Below are 16,144 nucleotides of genomic sequence, written 5' to 3' on the forward strand. Positions count from 1 at the left end.
TTTGATTGAAACATGGTCATTCGTGTGTCATTTGTTTATACTATATTCCAAGCAGTTGTTCTCATTACGCGTTTAGATTTCTTGCATGTGCAGATTCTAAAGGCAAGGAGAACATGGTCGATGACAAAGCTTCGGAATGAAGACACGACGTGAAGGCACTCCAATGATGAAGATGATCGAGTTGCCGCTGACCATCATCAACACCACAAGGATCACAAGATATAAAGATCAAGTCTTTCACGAGCATAACTCAAGGGGGAGCTTATGTTAAGGGGGAGTTTGTCAACACACTTCCTACATGATACAGGAAGTTTGTTGATACACTCTCTGCTTTCAAGACGTGAAGACTTTGAAGATCCTTCGACATGGAAGACATGGAAGATGAACCTCACGAGTAGCGTCCAATGGGGAGTTTGTTGATACATATTATGTGGTCGCGACTCAGTTCGGTTCAACTTGGTTTTGACACGGTTAGGTCCGGCTCAAGCCCGACGTCACGACATTCCTCCGTCGTGCACCCCAGAGTTCGACACGTGAAGCACGGAGAGCCGCGAACCATTCCCATCGCCACATCACCATGACATCATCATGATATCATGATGATGTCATATGTTGTCTAAACATGTCAAGTCTTCAAATGTGGATCTCACGTACAAATGCATGGAACACCTTCACTTTGACCAATCAGAATGCAACATGGGCTTCTTCAGCCTTTGGGCCAAAGCCCAATCTCGACGGAACATAATTGAAGTCGACGAAACTGATATGTTTCGTCGACCATGAGTGTGATTCGTCAAATGCTTTCCATTTCATCAATGTTTAATGTGTTTCGCCAAGTTGTGATTCGCCAAGTCAGATGTGTTTCGTTGTGTGTAGTGCTATAAATAGTCTGTTGTTAGATAGAACACATAAAAAGAACACATAAAGAGAACACAGGAGAGCACACAGAAAGCAAACACACACACGAGAGTTTGAGAGAGTTTATAGAATACATCTGTAAACATTGAGCTTGTAACCGAACCTTTCATACGTATTAATACAGAGGTGTTAATCGGTGAATATTGCGTGTCGTGTATTTGTGTGTTCTATCTCGGTTTGCCTTTCCGGTTGGATTCCGCACAACCGGGTTGGTTTGTACACAATACCTAAACTTACATTATCATTTTCAAGTATTTCAACTCCTTCGTAAGTTATCTCCTTCATGAACTCCATCACATAGTAGCTGCATTTAGTGCCTGCCTCCTGGTTGACGTGACACTACACAATTAAAAACATCTAGAAATGTGAAACCATTACGATTTAAGTTTAAACTAAAGGTTTTAATATTTACAGTATCATTCCAACCACAATTTAAATAATGGATTAAGTGCTCACCCTGGCGTTGATCCAAATGAGTTTAACCTTCATGTTGTAAGTGCAGTTCCTGCCGGGTAACTGTTGCTTATCAGTTCTGGTCAACCAAAGCAGAAGTCCAAGTTAAAGTCAACCATAACGAAGAATTCAAGACCACATGAAGACCATGCATTGATCAAGGGGGAGTTGTTAATGCACTTTGGGTGAAAAGTGCATGCCTTCCAATTGTTAGGGTCTTTATTGTACATGTCTTGAAAGCTAGTCCAAGGTTTATCCTTGGACAACTTGTCCAAGTTTTAGGAGAACTTTTGTCTGAGTTTTATGTGTAGAATTGGTTTGTCCGAGGTTTAGTCCCTAGCCTATATATATGTGTGTATTGTGTAGATTAGGGCAACTCTTGTAGCTTGGTGCACCTCTCCCACTCGTTCAGCCTCCTGGTGTGAATTCTAGAGAGAGAGAGAGAGACTATGTGTTGTGATCTAAACCAGCTTGTAGATGATGTATACTCCTTTGGTTTGTGTAATCTATGATGACTGATTCATCAATAAAGAGATTCATCTTCTACATATTTCTATCTTGTTCTTCATATTTTGTTCTTCATGTCTTGAATCAAGTGCAATGTTTGATGTTCGTCATCGATCCAGTGCTTTCACAGTGGTATCAGAGCGTGGTTACCGATTCAGAATGGTCTAACCGCCTTCTGAATCACCATTGCTCTTGATTTGATGTTTGTTTCCGCCAAACATCTTGAAGACTTGAAGATTTTGTAGAAAAGTTGAAGAAAATGAAGCTGTTCGTGGTTGTTTTGTTCTCCAAGTTGTTGCAGATATGAGGTTTGATCCAAAAATTGCCCTGTCCGAGTTTTTCTTAGTGTTAAACTTGTCTGAGTTTTAAAACTCTGTACTTGTTGTTTCCGGGGTTTTGGTGAACTAGTGTGAAGTCACACTAGGGAGATAGTCCGGAGACTTGTTTCTTCTGAGCTTCAGCTTGTGAGTTTTCATTTACGTGTCCGAGTTTCAACCATTTAACATGTCCGAGTTTTCTTTACTGAGAGTTCTCATGTGGTCTCCGAGATTTATCATGGTTTACAATGCTCCGAGTTTTGAATTTTGATCTTTAATTCCGAGTTTTAGATCAGGTCTTTAATTCCGAATTTTAGATCAGGTTTTTATTTCCGAGTTTTATGAAACAACTTTTGAGATCCGAGTTTTTGGGTCCGAGTTTTTTATGAAACTGCTTTTGTATTGTCCGACTTTCACAGTCAGGGTTGTTCCGAGTGTTGATCCTTCCGCAGGTTATAAATAAGACATTCCGAGTCTCAATCATTCATCAATCATGTCCGAGTTTAAACACTCTTGTGTATTGTCCGAGTTCAATCAGTACATTAACAAAACTCCTAGTTTTGTCCGAGTTTTATCAAACCATATTGATTATCCGAGTTTAAACAGAAAACAGTGGTCCGAGTTTTAAGAGGGTCCGAGTATTACTGTAGTTCTCTTTAGATAGGTCCGACTTTTACAGCATATGGGTCCGGGTTTTGATACAATCAGGTTCAGTCTCCGAGTTTCTTCTCATTTTTTGTTATCTCCGAGTTTTGTTTTTGAAAGTGGCTCCGAAGTTTTAATACAGTACCAAGTTTTGATCTCAGTCCGAGTTTTTTTTTTGTCGGTCCGTATTCTGAAACAAGTTTCTGTCTGAGTTTTAATCCTTTCTCCAAGTCCGAGTTTTGTGTAAATTCCTTTTTGGTCCGAGCTTTTTTTTGCAATTGTAGTCTGAGTTTTTAAAACTCTCCCAGCACTCTCTCCCATCATGGTTTTCTGATCATGGGGTTGAATTGAAGAATGAAGAAGATGGAAGAGTTTTTCCAGTGCGTGATAATTCGTCTTCTGTAGTTGATTGCCTTTTAAATGAAGCAAGGCAGAGGGGAGTTAAACTGCAGACAGGAAAGTCTGTAACATCAGCTTTTACTTCAGCTGGTGGCAAATTTACGCTTAAAATTGAGAAGCGCACGATCGATTATGTGGAGTTTATTGAAGCTGATTATTTGTTAATCGCTAGTGGCAGCAATCAGCAGGGTTATAATCTTGCCAATCAGCTTGGCCATTCAATCATTAAACCGGTACCAAGCTTATTTACATTCAAAATCGATGATAAGCCGTTGACAGAGTTATCTGGGATTACATTCCCGAAAGTCAAGGCGAGTTTAAAGCTCGAACCGTTGCAGACGAACATTCCGGAGCTTACCCAGGTGGGGCCCATGTTGGTCACGCATTGGGGACTTAGTGGACCGGTTGTTCTTCGGTTATCTGCTTGGGGTGCTCGTGATCTCTTTAGTTCGGAATATAAAGGAACGCTTCTTGTTGACTTTTCTCCTGATGTGCATAGTGAAGATTTGAAGTCTTTGTTATCTCAACACAAAAAAAAAAAAAAAATTCCGAAGCAAAAGGTAGTCGGTTCATACCCTCCAGAACTCGGGCTTGTGAAGAGATTTTGGAAATATTTGTTAAACCGTGAGGGGATAGATGAAGATATCTTGTGGGCTTCCATTTCGAATAACGCTTTGATGTCGGTTGCTGCTTTACTAAAGCAGTGTTCCTTTATAGTGAAAGGAAAGGGCCAATTTAAGGATGAATTTGTCACAGCTGGAGGGGTCCCATTGTCTGAGATCTCACTGAAAACTATGGAGAGCAGAATTAAACCCCGTTTGTTCTTTGCTGGAGAGGTGCTGAATGTTGATGGAGTTACAGGAGGTTTCAATTTCCAGTTTCTCTATATGGGTCTGCTGATCATCAGTCAAAAAGTATACCTCTCATTCTCTATCTAACGAGACGAGGCTTGGACTTTTGTATTGTTTACAAAGAAAAAGGGGGAGTAAAAATTTTGAAGTTCCTGTTTTCTTTGTAAATATAAAGCTTGTGCGTGAAATAGCTCGTGTGTAATGGAGTTTTTGTCACGTGTGTTTATGTTATTAATCAAGTGTTGACATGATGAAGCTAAATTCTCGGTTGACGACTAGTTGAAGATTGAGCCTTATTAAGTTGCTATTTAGAGCAGAGGAGATTAGTTCTGGTCTCGAAATAATGTGGGGCTTCTTGATTTGAGGGGAAGGTCGGAGATGAAAGCCATCGGGGATTCAGGGGATTCGCGAAGATAGGAGATTGATTCATGAAGATTCGTGATGAGATGAGATCATACATGAAGGGTTGAAGACTTTTGATCAAGATGGTGGATGTACTTTTACAAAGTTCAGTTTGTTATTAACTTATCGAACTGAGCTTCATGTCTTTGTGAAGTTTGAAGTGTTCAAGGTTGGGCATTGGAAATCCAATGTTTCTTTCTGCTACCGGTTAGGTTTGAAGATTAATGTATGGAGCGATATTCCTACATGTGGTTGTAGGTCGGTTCGCGTTAATTTGATTTGGGAGTAGTTTGAGGGGGAGGATCTACAGTGTTTGATGTTGGATTCTTCAGGTTTCTCAAAGCGGCCTTAAGTGATCGTCAGCAAGTCTTTAATTAGAAGGGTTGAAGATCGTTGTGCTCTACTTAAAAGATCAAGTCTCAGCCAAAGTTGAAAGCTGACATGATATCTTCAGTTAAAGGGGAGTCTCTAAGTGTAGTATCCGGTGATTGAAGATTATCGATGCCACACAAAACTGATGCAACAGTTAAGGGGGAGATTGTAAGTGCAATTCCTGTCGGGTAACTGTCGCTTATCAGTTCTGGTCAACCAAAGCAGAAGTCCAAGTTAAAGTCAACCATAACGAAGAATTCAAGACCACATGAAGACCATGCATTTATCAAGGGGGAGTTGTTAATGCACTTTGGGTGAAAAGTGCATGCCTTCCAATTGTTAGGGTCTTTATTGTACATGTCTTGAAAGTTAGTCCAAGGTTTATCCTTGGACAACTTGTCCAAGTTTTAGGAGAACTTTTGTCTGAGTTTTATGTGTAGAATTGGTTTGTCCGAGGTTTAGTCCCTAGCCTATATATATGTGTGTATTGTGTAGATTAGGGCAACTCTTGTGTTGATACATATTATGTGGTCGCGACTCGGTTCGGTTCAACTTGGTTTTGACACGGTTAGGTTCGGCTCAAGCCTGACGTCACGACAATCCTCCGTCGTGCGTCCCAAAGTTCGACACGCGAAGCACGGAGAGCCGCAACCAATTCCCGTTTACACATCATCGTGACATCATCAGAATGATGTCATGATGATGTCACAAAGTGGCTAATCTTACAATTTGATGAATACAGAAAAGTGAAACAAGTAAACATCACTTGGGCTAGTAAATGGTTGACGAATCATCAATTGGGCCTAAAGCCCATATTGGCGAAACTCTATGAAAGTTGACGAAACAAAACAGTTTCGTCGACTTTGTTTCTGTTTCTTCAATATCACATGTGTTTCGTCAAGCATGGATGTGTTTCACCAAGTTGTGATTCGCCAAGTTCTGTTTCGTTGTGTCTGTGTGTATAAATAGACTGTTACTAGTCTTAGACAAAGTAGAGAACACATTGTAGAGAGCACACACACACGAGAGTTAGAGAGAGTTTGCAAAATACATTTGTAAACATTGAGCTTGTAACCGAACCTTTCATACGTATTAATACAGCGGTGTTAATCGGTGAATATCGCGTGTTGTGTTTGTGCGTGTTCTATCTCGGTTTGCCTTTCCGGTTGGATTCCACACAACCGGGTTGGTTAGTATACAAGGATTAGGCGACTAGATCCTCCTAGCTGGACCTACAAGTGGTATCAGAGCCGTGGCTCTTATCCTTGTTTAAAATCAAACATAGTTCGGGTTGTTGAACAAGTTGTAGTGTTTTTCACAGATTTTGGTTCTTAAAACTTCATATTTTTCTGGAAATTTGGTTCTTAAACTCTTGACTGTTTGGTGTTTTTGCTAAAATTTTAGTGAAAACCTTGCTTGTTAGTGTGTTTACATATTTACAAGTTGGTTTTTGTTGGAAATTTTAGCCAAGTTTAGTTTTGAAAATTATCAGTTCATTCGTGTGTTCAAGAGTTCTTCATATCTTCATCCTATATTCAAAGTGTTCTTGTTAAAAGCATCATTTTAATCTAAAAGATAAGGTTGTGGGTTTTTGGAAAGTGTTTGACCAACTCCTTTTACCCACCATACCTCTAAGTTGGTAAGAAAAGCAGTTCGAAAATCGTGTGACTTGACAGGCTGGGTATAGACAATTCACCAACTTTTACCAACCTCTGACAACCTTTTTGACGAATCACGCTTCAACGAAACATAAAGTCAACGAAACAGAATCATCTCGCCAAAGGTCTCTTTGACGAAACTGAAAAGTGTTTCGCCAAAGATCCCTTCGACGAATCAAAGTCTGTTTCGCCAAAGGTCCCTTTGACGAATCACATATCTGTTTCGTCAAACTTCTTTGACGAAACAAAATCTGTTTCGTCGTCTGTTGTTTCGTCAAAAGCCATTTCAGTTTCGTCAAGAAAGTTGTAAGTTTTCAACAGAAGGTTTGCAAGTTTTCAAGGAGAAGCCTTGGCTCTTCTTCTTGTTAAAACCGAGGTGTTCTTGGTGTTTTTCGGGTTTTTAAAATTCATATTTTTCTGGAAAAACACTCTAAATCTGTTTAAACCTTGTTGTTTTGCCTTGTGTTTGATTAAAAACCTTGTTAATTTTCATTTTCACATGTTAGTTATGGGTTTTTGTTAAACATTTGAGCAAAATATTGTGTTCGGAATTTTAAGGTTAACCGGAAAATTCATAGTGTTCATATAAATCTTCAAAGTGTTCTTCATAGTTTCACAGTTTTTGATCTTTGAGGATAAGAAGTGAAAGTTGTTTGTATGTTGGGAAGTGTTATTGATTAAAATAATACAAACCATACCTTGTTTGGTGAAAGGGGATGTCCTTAGCCGAAAGTAGTTATGTGTTGTGTCAGTAAAAGATAGTTTGAAAAAGTCTTCACCAACCCAGTTACTTTTTGGCGAAACAGATTTTCAACGAAACAAATTTAATTCGCCAAAAAGGGTCAACGAAACAGAAAAATCCTTTTCATCAATTTAAGTTGACGAAACACATTTGGGCCTCCTAGTTGTATTTCGTCAAAGCCCACAAAAGCTTTTCTATTTCGTCAAAATCAAAAGGAATCACATAACCTTTCTATTTCGTCAAGGCGATTAGTCCCCTGTTTGAATTCTTGGGCCATTAATTGCGTTGACCTATTGTAAAAAGACTTTGTATTTTGGGTCTCACTTTCGCCATCTATAAAGCCCAAAAACAAACTTTCTATTTTGTCAAAAGCCCAAAGTTTCTGGGCTTGTTTCGTCTAAGATAAAAAGGCCAAATAATTCTTGTTTCGTTAACGGCTAAATCCATTTCATCAAAGCCCATATAATACTCTTGTTTCGTCAATCCCAAAGAATAATTCCTGTTTCGCCAAGAACAAAAGACAAAAGGAATTTTCTCTTCTGTTTCGTCGACCTTTATTAAAATCCTCCACTTGTTTCGTCGAGATTTGGGCCTTGATCATTTTAGCCGATATTGTTCTTGGGCTTTGCTTTTCATCAACAGTTGGGCTTATATTGTGCCGTCGACTAAGAAGCCCAAAAACAGTTTCGTTGAACAAGAATAATCAATCTTTTGGTTTCTGTTTCGTTTTTTTATAAAAGGCCAACACACACATAACAAATTCCTGTTCCGTCAAAAATTAAAATATTCTGTTCCGTGAAACAGTTTCGTCGAAACACTGTGAAATTTAAACAGAAGGTTTACCAACGGGATTTAACTGTTCGATTTGAGTGTGATTTTCAGGTAATCATTTTTTTTTTGTGTGATCAAACATGAATCCAAGTTGGTGGGGTACCTTAAAGGCAGAAAGAGTTCCAGTGCCACAAAATTCTGAAATGTATTATGGAACTTCAAGTACTTCTTCTGCAAAACCCATTGTGCCATGCAATCCTGAGATGTATTATGGAATTTCCAGTTCTTCGTCTGCAAGACCCGGTTCACATGCTCCACTTCAAACGGCGTTTGTCATAAGCACGGATTTGTATGGCAATCCAATACAAGTTCCTGTTAAGCCAGCTCCCACCACAGACTTGTATGGAAATCCATTACCCCCAGTTGCTTTACAACACCATCGTTCTACTGTAGAACCATCAGAACCATCATCTCTTGATCCAAGGAACAGTAGTGAGACAAAAACGGCGTTGTATGCTGAAATTGTCAAAGATGCCAGCAATGGTGAATCCTCGGGAAATGATGACAGTTCTGAACATGACAGAAGTTCAGATGAAGATGTTTCAACTTCAGTTGAGGGTGATACAACTTCAAGTTCAAGCGAGGATGGATCTGAATGTGAATCATCAAGGGAGGTTATTAATTCTGATGCAGAAAGGCCAACACCTGAGAGTGATTCCAGTCAGGTATGTGTCGATGAACCCACTGCTGTAGATTGTGATAATTGTGCTAGATTAAGAGTTAGGTGTGCTGATTTAGAAGCAAACATGTCTGAGTTGCAAGGCAAACATGATGCTTTACAAGCTAGTTTGTTTGACTTGCAAGACAAACATGTTTCATTGAATGCCAAGTGGTGTGAATTGCAAAGCAAACACGAAGCTTTGCAAGAGAAATATGATGTGACGTTTATCCACAACCAGAAGTTGACCGTGGATCTTTCAAAATGCCCTGAAGCCAACATGTTTTATGTGAACCATGAAAAAGAGTTTAAGTCGGTAATTGAGAACTTGAGGAAAGATAAAACCGAATTAACTAAAATGGTTTCCAGAAAACAAACTGACATTAATTTGTATATATCTCGCCTTGAGATAATGCAAAAGGAGATGGCTTGTGTTAAAACTGAAAGTGAAGCGATCCAGCTTAAGCTAGACAGTTATTTGAGCTCTAGCTATGTGTTGGATCACATCATTGACGTTCAGAAAGAAAAACGGGATGTCACATGAATAGGCTACAAGAAATGTCCACCACCAGTGAGACACAATTATGATGCAATGCCTGACGAGGAGGATAGAGTGTTCTTTGAACCATCTGTTCCTCTAGATGTAAAGGAGTTTGCAATAGGATTCGGATATAAGAAAGATGTATCATCCGATTCAGATGTATCAGCAGATACATGTGTGTCTTCGGCTGAACTGAATCAGGATCTTACTGAGGATGCTGATTCTTCTGATGATGAATCTGATGATGCTGTCCCAGCAAAGTCTGATGCGGTAGTCAAAGATGGGGACATACCTCTCGAGAATTACATTCTATGTGATCCTCCTGCAAAACCCGCTAAGACTGATGCAATCGAGTCCTCGTCTGCACAAGAATCGGAGGGTGTGAACTTGCTGTACACTCTTGTTGATGATGATAAAATCTACGCTGACAAAGATTTTCCTATTAAGAATGTTAATCAATCTTTAATAAGTAAAGTCTTTGAAAATTCGACAAGTAAGTTTTTGGGAAAGACAGGACCACATGTTACAGTTACACAGTGTCCTCCTATTCCAAAGGCCGAAATTCGAAAACAATATGGCAATCAGAAATTACCAACAGAGAAAAGGCAGCCAAATCATACCAAACCTAAAGGAAAATCACCGACTCAGGGTCAGAAGAAACATACCCAAAAGAAAAACAAGAATGTGAACTTTGTGAAATCTAAGGGAACGGACAAAATCGAAACTTTTGAGAACAAATCTAACTTAGATTTTGTTAAACAAGAAACAGTGTTGAAAAGAAATGAACCAGACTGTTCAAAACCTAGTACCTCGGGATCACAAAGTTCATCATCGGCAAGACGATCACATGATACTTCGGGGATTGTTGAACGAAGATCATGTTTTGAATGTGGTACAATTGGACATATAATTCGAAATTGTCCATATCTTCATAAGTTGAAAGCAAAGGTTGATGATCCCCGTGAACAAAATCATGCCGCCCAAGAGAATGGAAAAGGCAAACAGGGCGAAAACAAGAAAAAGGTTCGGAAGATAAACTTCGTGAAATCAAGAGGGACTGATAAAATTGACACTTTCGAAAACAAATCCAACAAGGATTCTGTTAAACAAAGTAAAATTTTGAAAAGAAACAGTCGAAACAACTATACACAACAAACAAATGGTTGTGATGTAGGATCAAGTACCTCAAGATCACGAAGTTCATCATCCAGCTATTACAGTTATGATACTCCAAGGTTTGTTGAGCGGAGATCATGCTTTGAATGCTGTGAGTATGGCCACATCATTAAGAATTGTCCATATCTCACCAAGGGAAAGTCAAAAGTTGATGCCCACCATGGTAACAATTACCATAAAACATCTGTTTCACGAAAACAGGACCCTTGTCTTGTTAAACAACGAGAAAAGAAACAAAAAAAGAAACAAAGAAAAGAAGTTGAAAAGGTTTTAAAACCGGAGGTCATCCAAACAAAATCTGTTAAATCAGATGTTAAACATGAAAAACAGAAACAAATTTGGATACCAAAACCGGTAACTGTTTCAGGGGGAGCTACATCAATTCCGAATCATCAGGAAATGGATGTTACAATTCTCGATGATGACGGACGACCCAAGTCTGTGAAGGCTTGGGTCCCCCTCTCCAACTAATCTCTAAATGAGTGTGCAGGATGTTCCAGGAGGAACTATTGATAGTCTTGGGATTGTTGATAGTGGAGCGTTCATGCACAAGATTGGCGACATACGACTCCAAATATTGTTTCATCTAGGAGTATGTTGTTGCCATTTATGGAGAGAGAGGGAAATAGAAAATAAGAAGAATATGTTGGTGAAAGAATGTGGTTGAGTGAAGTTGCAAAATTCGACCAGATGAAGAATGTGCCAAAATTCGGTTGTTATGGTTTTTGATGGAGTCCTCAGGGAAGATTCCAATGAAATGTACGCACCTGCAGAACGTCTGAAGTTCAAAATCAACAAAATGGACGTGTAGTGTACATTTCTTCAGGGTGTGATTGAAGAAAATGTGTTTGTTGAACAAACTACATCGGGTGTGCGGATGCCTTGGCATGGATTGAACAACCGCACACTTCTTCTCAAGAGGAAGACAAAGAACTTCGCCGGTGCAATGTGGAAGACCAGTCAGAACCAAAGGTTTTTGATCGTGTTGCTGTGAAGAGATTTTTCAGTAGCTACAAAATCGACTTTGAAGTCCACACCGGGTGGATATCCAGTTTGGGAGAGTGCTCAGATTCCTTGCAATGCACGAAGCAGTTGCAGGATACGGTTTTTAAATTTCTAATCTCTCCTATACTTGTTGATTTTTAAGCTGCTTTATGAATTATTACCATTTCATACAGCACTCTTTGACCTGACACGTTGAACTTTAATATCACCTCACACGTGATCGTTTCAATATGAAACTCATCAATGTTGTCATGATCCACACCGATGACCAACGTGCCGACCTTTTTACCAAAGCATTGGACAAATCAAGATTTGACTTTTTATTATTGGTAAACGGCATTAAGGTCAAGCAAGAGTAAAACCAACATCGGAAAATCATTTTTGTAAATACCTTTGTGTTTTAAATTTGTCTTAGTTTATTGATTTTAGGGGGAGTAAATCCAACATTTGAAAAATCCAAAAACATCAAAAAATTTCAAAAACACAAAAACAATCGAAAATCAAAAATGAGTGTCCTGGCGAGCAAAAGAGAATATGATAGTACATCAGTGGTCTATCCAAACCTCTTTAAACCTTAAATGAAAAACGATAAGCAGCTCTATATAAGATGTATCGGTAGGCTCAGAATCATTTTAAAGTGTGCAGGGTGATATAAATCTTAAACCGACTGAAGACCAGGTGGGAACCACTCATTGGCATATGCTCTTAGTACCGAAATTTCGTTTGATAGATTGCCGAGGTTCTGAGATATTCGTTCTTTATGCTGCTTATCATCTGAGTATCATGGTTGTATCTTTTACCGAAAAATAACGGGGACGCAAGTCTAGATCTTCCATGATACTATACATACGTGTACATATTGCATACGACCTCAATAAGTGATCAATAATCACATGTCCAAACAAATAAGTGATAAAATATCACATTTATCCGGGAGTCAAGTTCGTCTCTCTGCTGTACGAAAGTACTGACCTGTTCACGGACTTGCTCCTGTGCCCTCATGCATATGAAAATCAAGTTCCTCATCAATAAGTGATTATATCACATAGGGCTTGTTTTCAAATCAAAATAAGTGAGAATCTCACATCATATACGGTCAAACAGATGATAATCGGTATACTAACCGGTAAGATGAATCCTCGTGCATACCTTGATACGGGAATGTGTCGTGATGTGGATGAACACCGGTCGGTAAGTATAAATCATACCTTAACGTATCCCCTCGCCATGATTACATCTGATAAGTTGAGCTTAAATGGACAACAATACCGATAATTGTTATAGGATGCTTATCTTAATGTTAACTAACTGAACAACAAGAGCGTTTTGGCATGACCGTACACTGATATGATTCTCTTACCCTCGAAATTAACAAAAAGATTGTCTGTAAATATTTATTTACTGCTTTCTGTCTTTACTTTTCGAAATATTCAAAAAATACCAAAAAGATTTTAGGTGTGTTTTAATATAAACTTTATAAAAGCCAAAAAGATTTTATTTCTATCTTATTTTCGATCGTACGATGTTGGAGCTCGAGTCTTCGTTACCTGAAACCTGACTGAAAACCGAATTGACTAAATCTTCATAAACGGTCGAAATTTGCAAGTTTTGAAAGTTAAAAACTAAAATTGACAAATTTATTAAACTTTCAAACTGTCGGACGGTGTTAGATTGAAACATGGTCATACGTGTGTCATTTGTTTATACTAACTATATTCCAAGCAGTTGTTCTCATTACGCGTTTAGATTTCTTGCATGTGCAGATTCTAAAGGCAAGGAAAACATGGTCGATGACAAGCTTCGGAATGAAGACACGACGTGAAGGCACTCAAGTGATGAAGATGATCGAGTTGCCGCTGACCATCATCAACACCACAAGGATCTCAATTCATAAAGATCAAGTCATTCACGAGCATAACTCAAGGGGGAGCTTATGTTAAAGGGGAGTTTGTCAACACACTTCCTACATGATACGGGGAGTTTGTCAACACACTTCCTACATGATACGGGGAGTTTGTTGATACACTTTCTATTTTCAAGACATGAAGACTTTGAAGATCCTCCGACATGGAAGACATGGAAGATGAACCTCACAAGTAGCGTCCATGGGGGAGTTTGTTGATACATATTATGTGGTCGTGACTCGGTTCGGTTCAACTTGGTTTTGACACAGTTAGGTTCGGCTCAAGCCCGACGTCACGACATTCCTCCGTCGTGCGTCCCACAGTTCGACACGCGAAGCACGGAGAGCCGCAACCAATTCCCGTTTACACATCATCATGACATCATCAGAATGATGTCATGATGATGTCACAAAGTGGCTAATCTTACAATTTGATGAATACAGAAAAGTGAAACAAGTAAACATCACTTGGGCTAGTAAATGGTTGACGAATCATCAATTGGGCCTAAAGCCCATATTGGCGAAACTCTATGAAAGTTGACGAAACAAAACAGTTTCGTCGACTTTGTTTCTGTTTCTTCGATATCACATGTGTTTCGTCAAGCATGGATGTGTTTCACCAAGTTGTGATTCGCCAAGTTCTGTTTCGTTGTGTCTGTGTGTATAAATAGACTGTTACTAGTCTTAGACAAAGTAGAGAACACATTGTAGAGAGCACACACACACGAGAGTTAGAGAGAGTTTGCAAAATACATTTGTAAACATTGAGCTTGTAACCGAACCTTTCATACGTATTAATAAAGTGGTGTTAATCGGTGAATATTGCGTGTTGTGTTTGTGCGTGTTCTATCTCGGTTGCCTTTCCGATTGGATTCCGCACAACCGGGTTGGTTAGTATACAAGGATTAGGCGACTAGATCCTCCTAGCCGGACCTACATCTTGTAGCTTGGTGCACCTCTCCCACTCGTTCAGCCTCCTGGTGTGAATTCTAGAGAGAGAGAGACTATGTGTTAGTGAGAGAAAGCTAGGGTTTAGATCTTTGTGATCTAAACCAACTTGTAGATGATGTATACTCCTTTGGTTTGTGTAATCTGTGATGACTGATTCATCAATAAAGAGATTCATCTTCTACATATTTCTATCTTGTTCTTCATATTTTGTTCTTCATGTCTTGAATCAAGTGCAATGTTTGATGTTCGTCATCGATCCAGTGCTTTCACACATATGTTAGCCCCGAAGCGCTCTCTCTCTCTCTCTCTCTCTCTCTTGATATGATTGCATGGAGATGGACCAGGAAAACATTTCCTATGGATAGGGAACATGAAAGGGAAGAAGAAAGTGATGATGTGAAGGTGAACCCCAACCCGAAAATTTTAGACGAACCCCAACCCGACCCAAACCCAAAAATTGTGTCATACATATGAACCCGAACCCGACCAGAATATTCTCAGGCTGACCCGAACCCAACCCAATCCATTCAACCCGAAATTTTTTATTTTTTAAATATTTCAGCAAATTAATATTTTAAAATTAACATCTACTACAAAAAACACAAATTAATATAATAAAATTACATTAAAATAATAGGGGAATTGGCCTATAATAATCCCATCTGGACCTTATTAGCCATTAATAATCCGACCTCAGAATATTCCTCCCACCAGTCTCACCTTTCACCTATTTTTCCTACAATGGTCCCCCGTTAAAAAAAAACTTAACCGAGTTAAGCTTTTTTCCAAACTACAAACAATTTTTTAGGGTTTTTGATCAGAATGATGATATGAGTCCATTGATGTAAAACTTACTTTGAAATGGTGCTGCAAGTGATTTGATTTTGGTTAATTGGAAATTTAAACACCTGAATTGAAGCGCCGTTTTCATGGTTTGAAGCAGCGTTTTGAGGCAAGTTTTACATCAATCGACTCGTATCGTCGTTCTGTAGGTCCCTTTCCGGAGGATGACGAACCTAAACCTTGTTATACAAACCTACTAGCGAGTGCGGAAACCAAGCTAGTAAGCAAACCGAGATGAAGCAAGTAGAGAAACAAACACACAAGAGTTCACCGATTAACACCACTGTATTAATACGTATGAAGGTTCCGGTTACAAGCACAATGTTTACAAATCTAACTTGCAAACTCTCACTATGTGTGTGTGTGTTTCGGACAGAATGCTCTCAGCTCTATCTTTCTGTCTCTGTGGGAGTGTCTCTCTGTCTAAATGAACACAACACACTGCATGGGTATTTATACCCATACACAGCAGGTCTTGCTCGAAGGATTCGATAGATGGTCCGAAGGATCATCTTTCGAATGCAATGCTCTCGAAGGATCAGCAAGGACCTCGAAGGATGATCCTTCGAGGTCTATCAGTCGAAGCATATCTTTCGAAGTCATCGAAGGATATGAAACATCCTTCGATCCTCAACCTTCGAGACAGACACTTTACAACCAATATATGATTGTTTGGCCAAGTCAAGCCAGGAGGACGGTTGACTTGGTCAACTTACAGGACTGACACGGACATCGTTTACATCGTGACCGAATACAGACAAAGTACAGACACAAGTGCACCAACAAACTCCCCCTTGGCTGTAGCTTTGTCTTTATCTTCTATAATTGTAGACTCGTCTCGAACTTCGATGGTCTTTGGTCTTCGAGTTCTCAAAACTCTGATGTCCTTTCAAGTCTTCAAAGTCGGAGGATCTTCAAAGTCTTCACGTATTGAAAGCAGAGAGTGTATCAACAAACTACCCGTATCATGTA

The 16,144-nt window shown here is 39.2% G+C and overlaps 1 protein-coding gene across 1 annotated transcript; it reads left to right on the top strand.

Moving 5' to 3' along the window:
• The first annotated feature begins 779 nt into the window (after positions 1 to 779).
• Positions 780 to 4,177, top strand: LOC110919842 (uncharacterized protein YtfP). The gene is made up of 3 exons (XM_022164092.1): positions 780 to 851; positions 1,333 to 1,410; positions 3,125 to 4,177. The coding sequence occupies exons 1-3, from the start codon at positions 780 to 782 to the stop codon at positions 4,175 to 4,177; spliced, it is 1,203 nt and encodes a 400-aa protein (XP_022019784.1).
• Positions 4,178 to 16,144: the final 11,967 nt, after the last annotated feature.

This window comes from Helianthus annuus, chromosome 16, assembly GCF_002127325.2.
Source record: "Helianthus annuus cultivar XRQ/B chromosome 16, HanXRQr2.0-SUNRISE, whole genome shotgun sequence".
Taxonomy (NCBI): domain Eukaryota; kingdom Viridiplantae; phylum Streptophyta; class Magnoliopsida; order Asterales; family Asteraceae; genus Helianthus; species Helianthus annuus.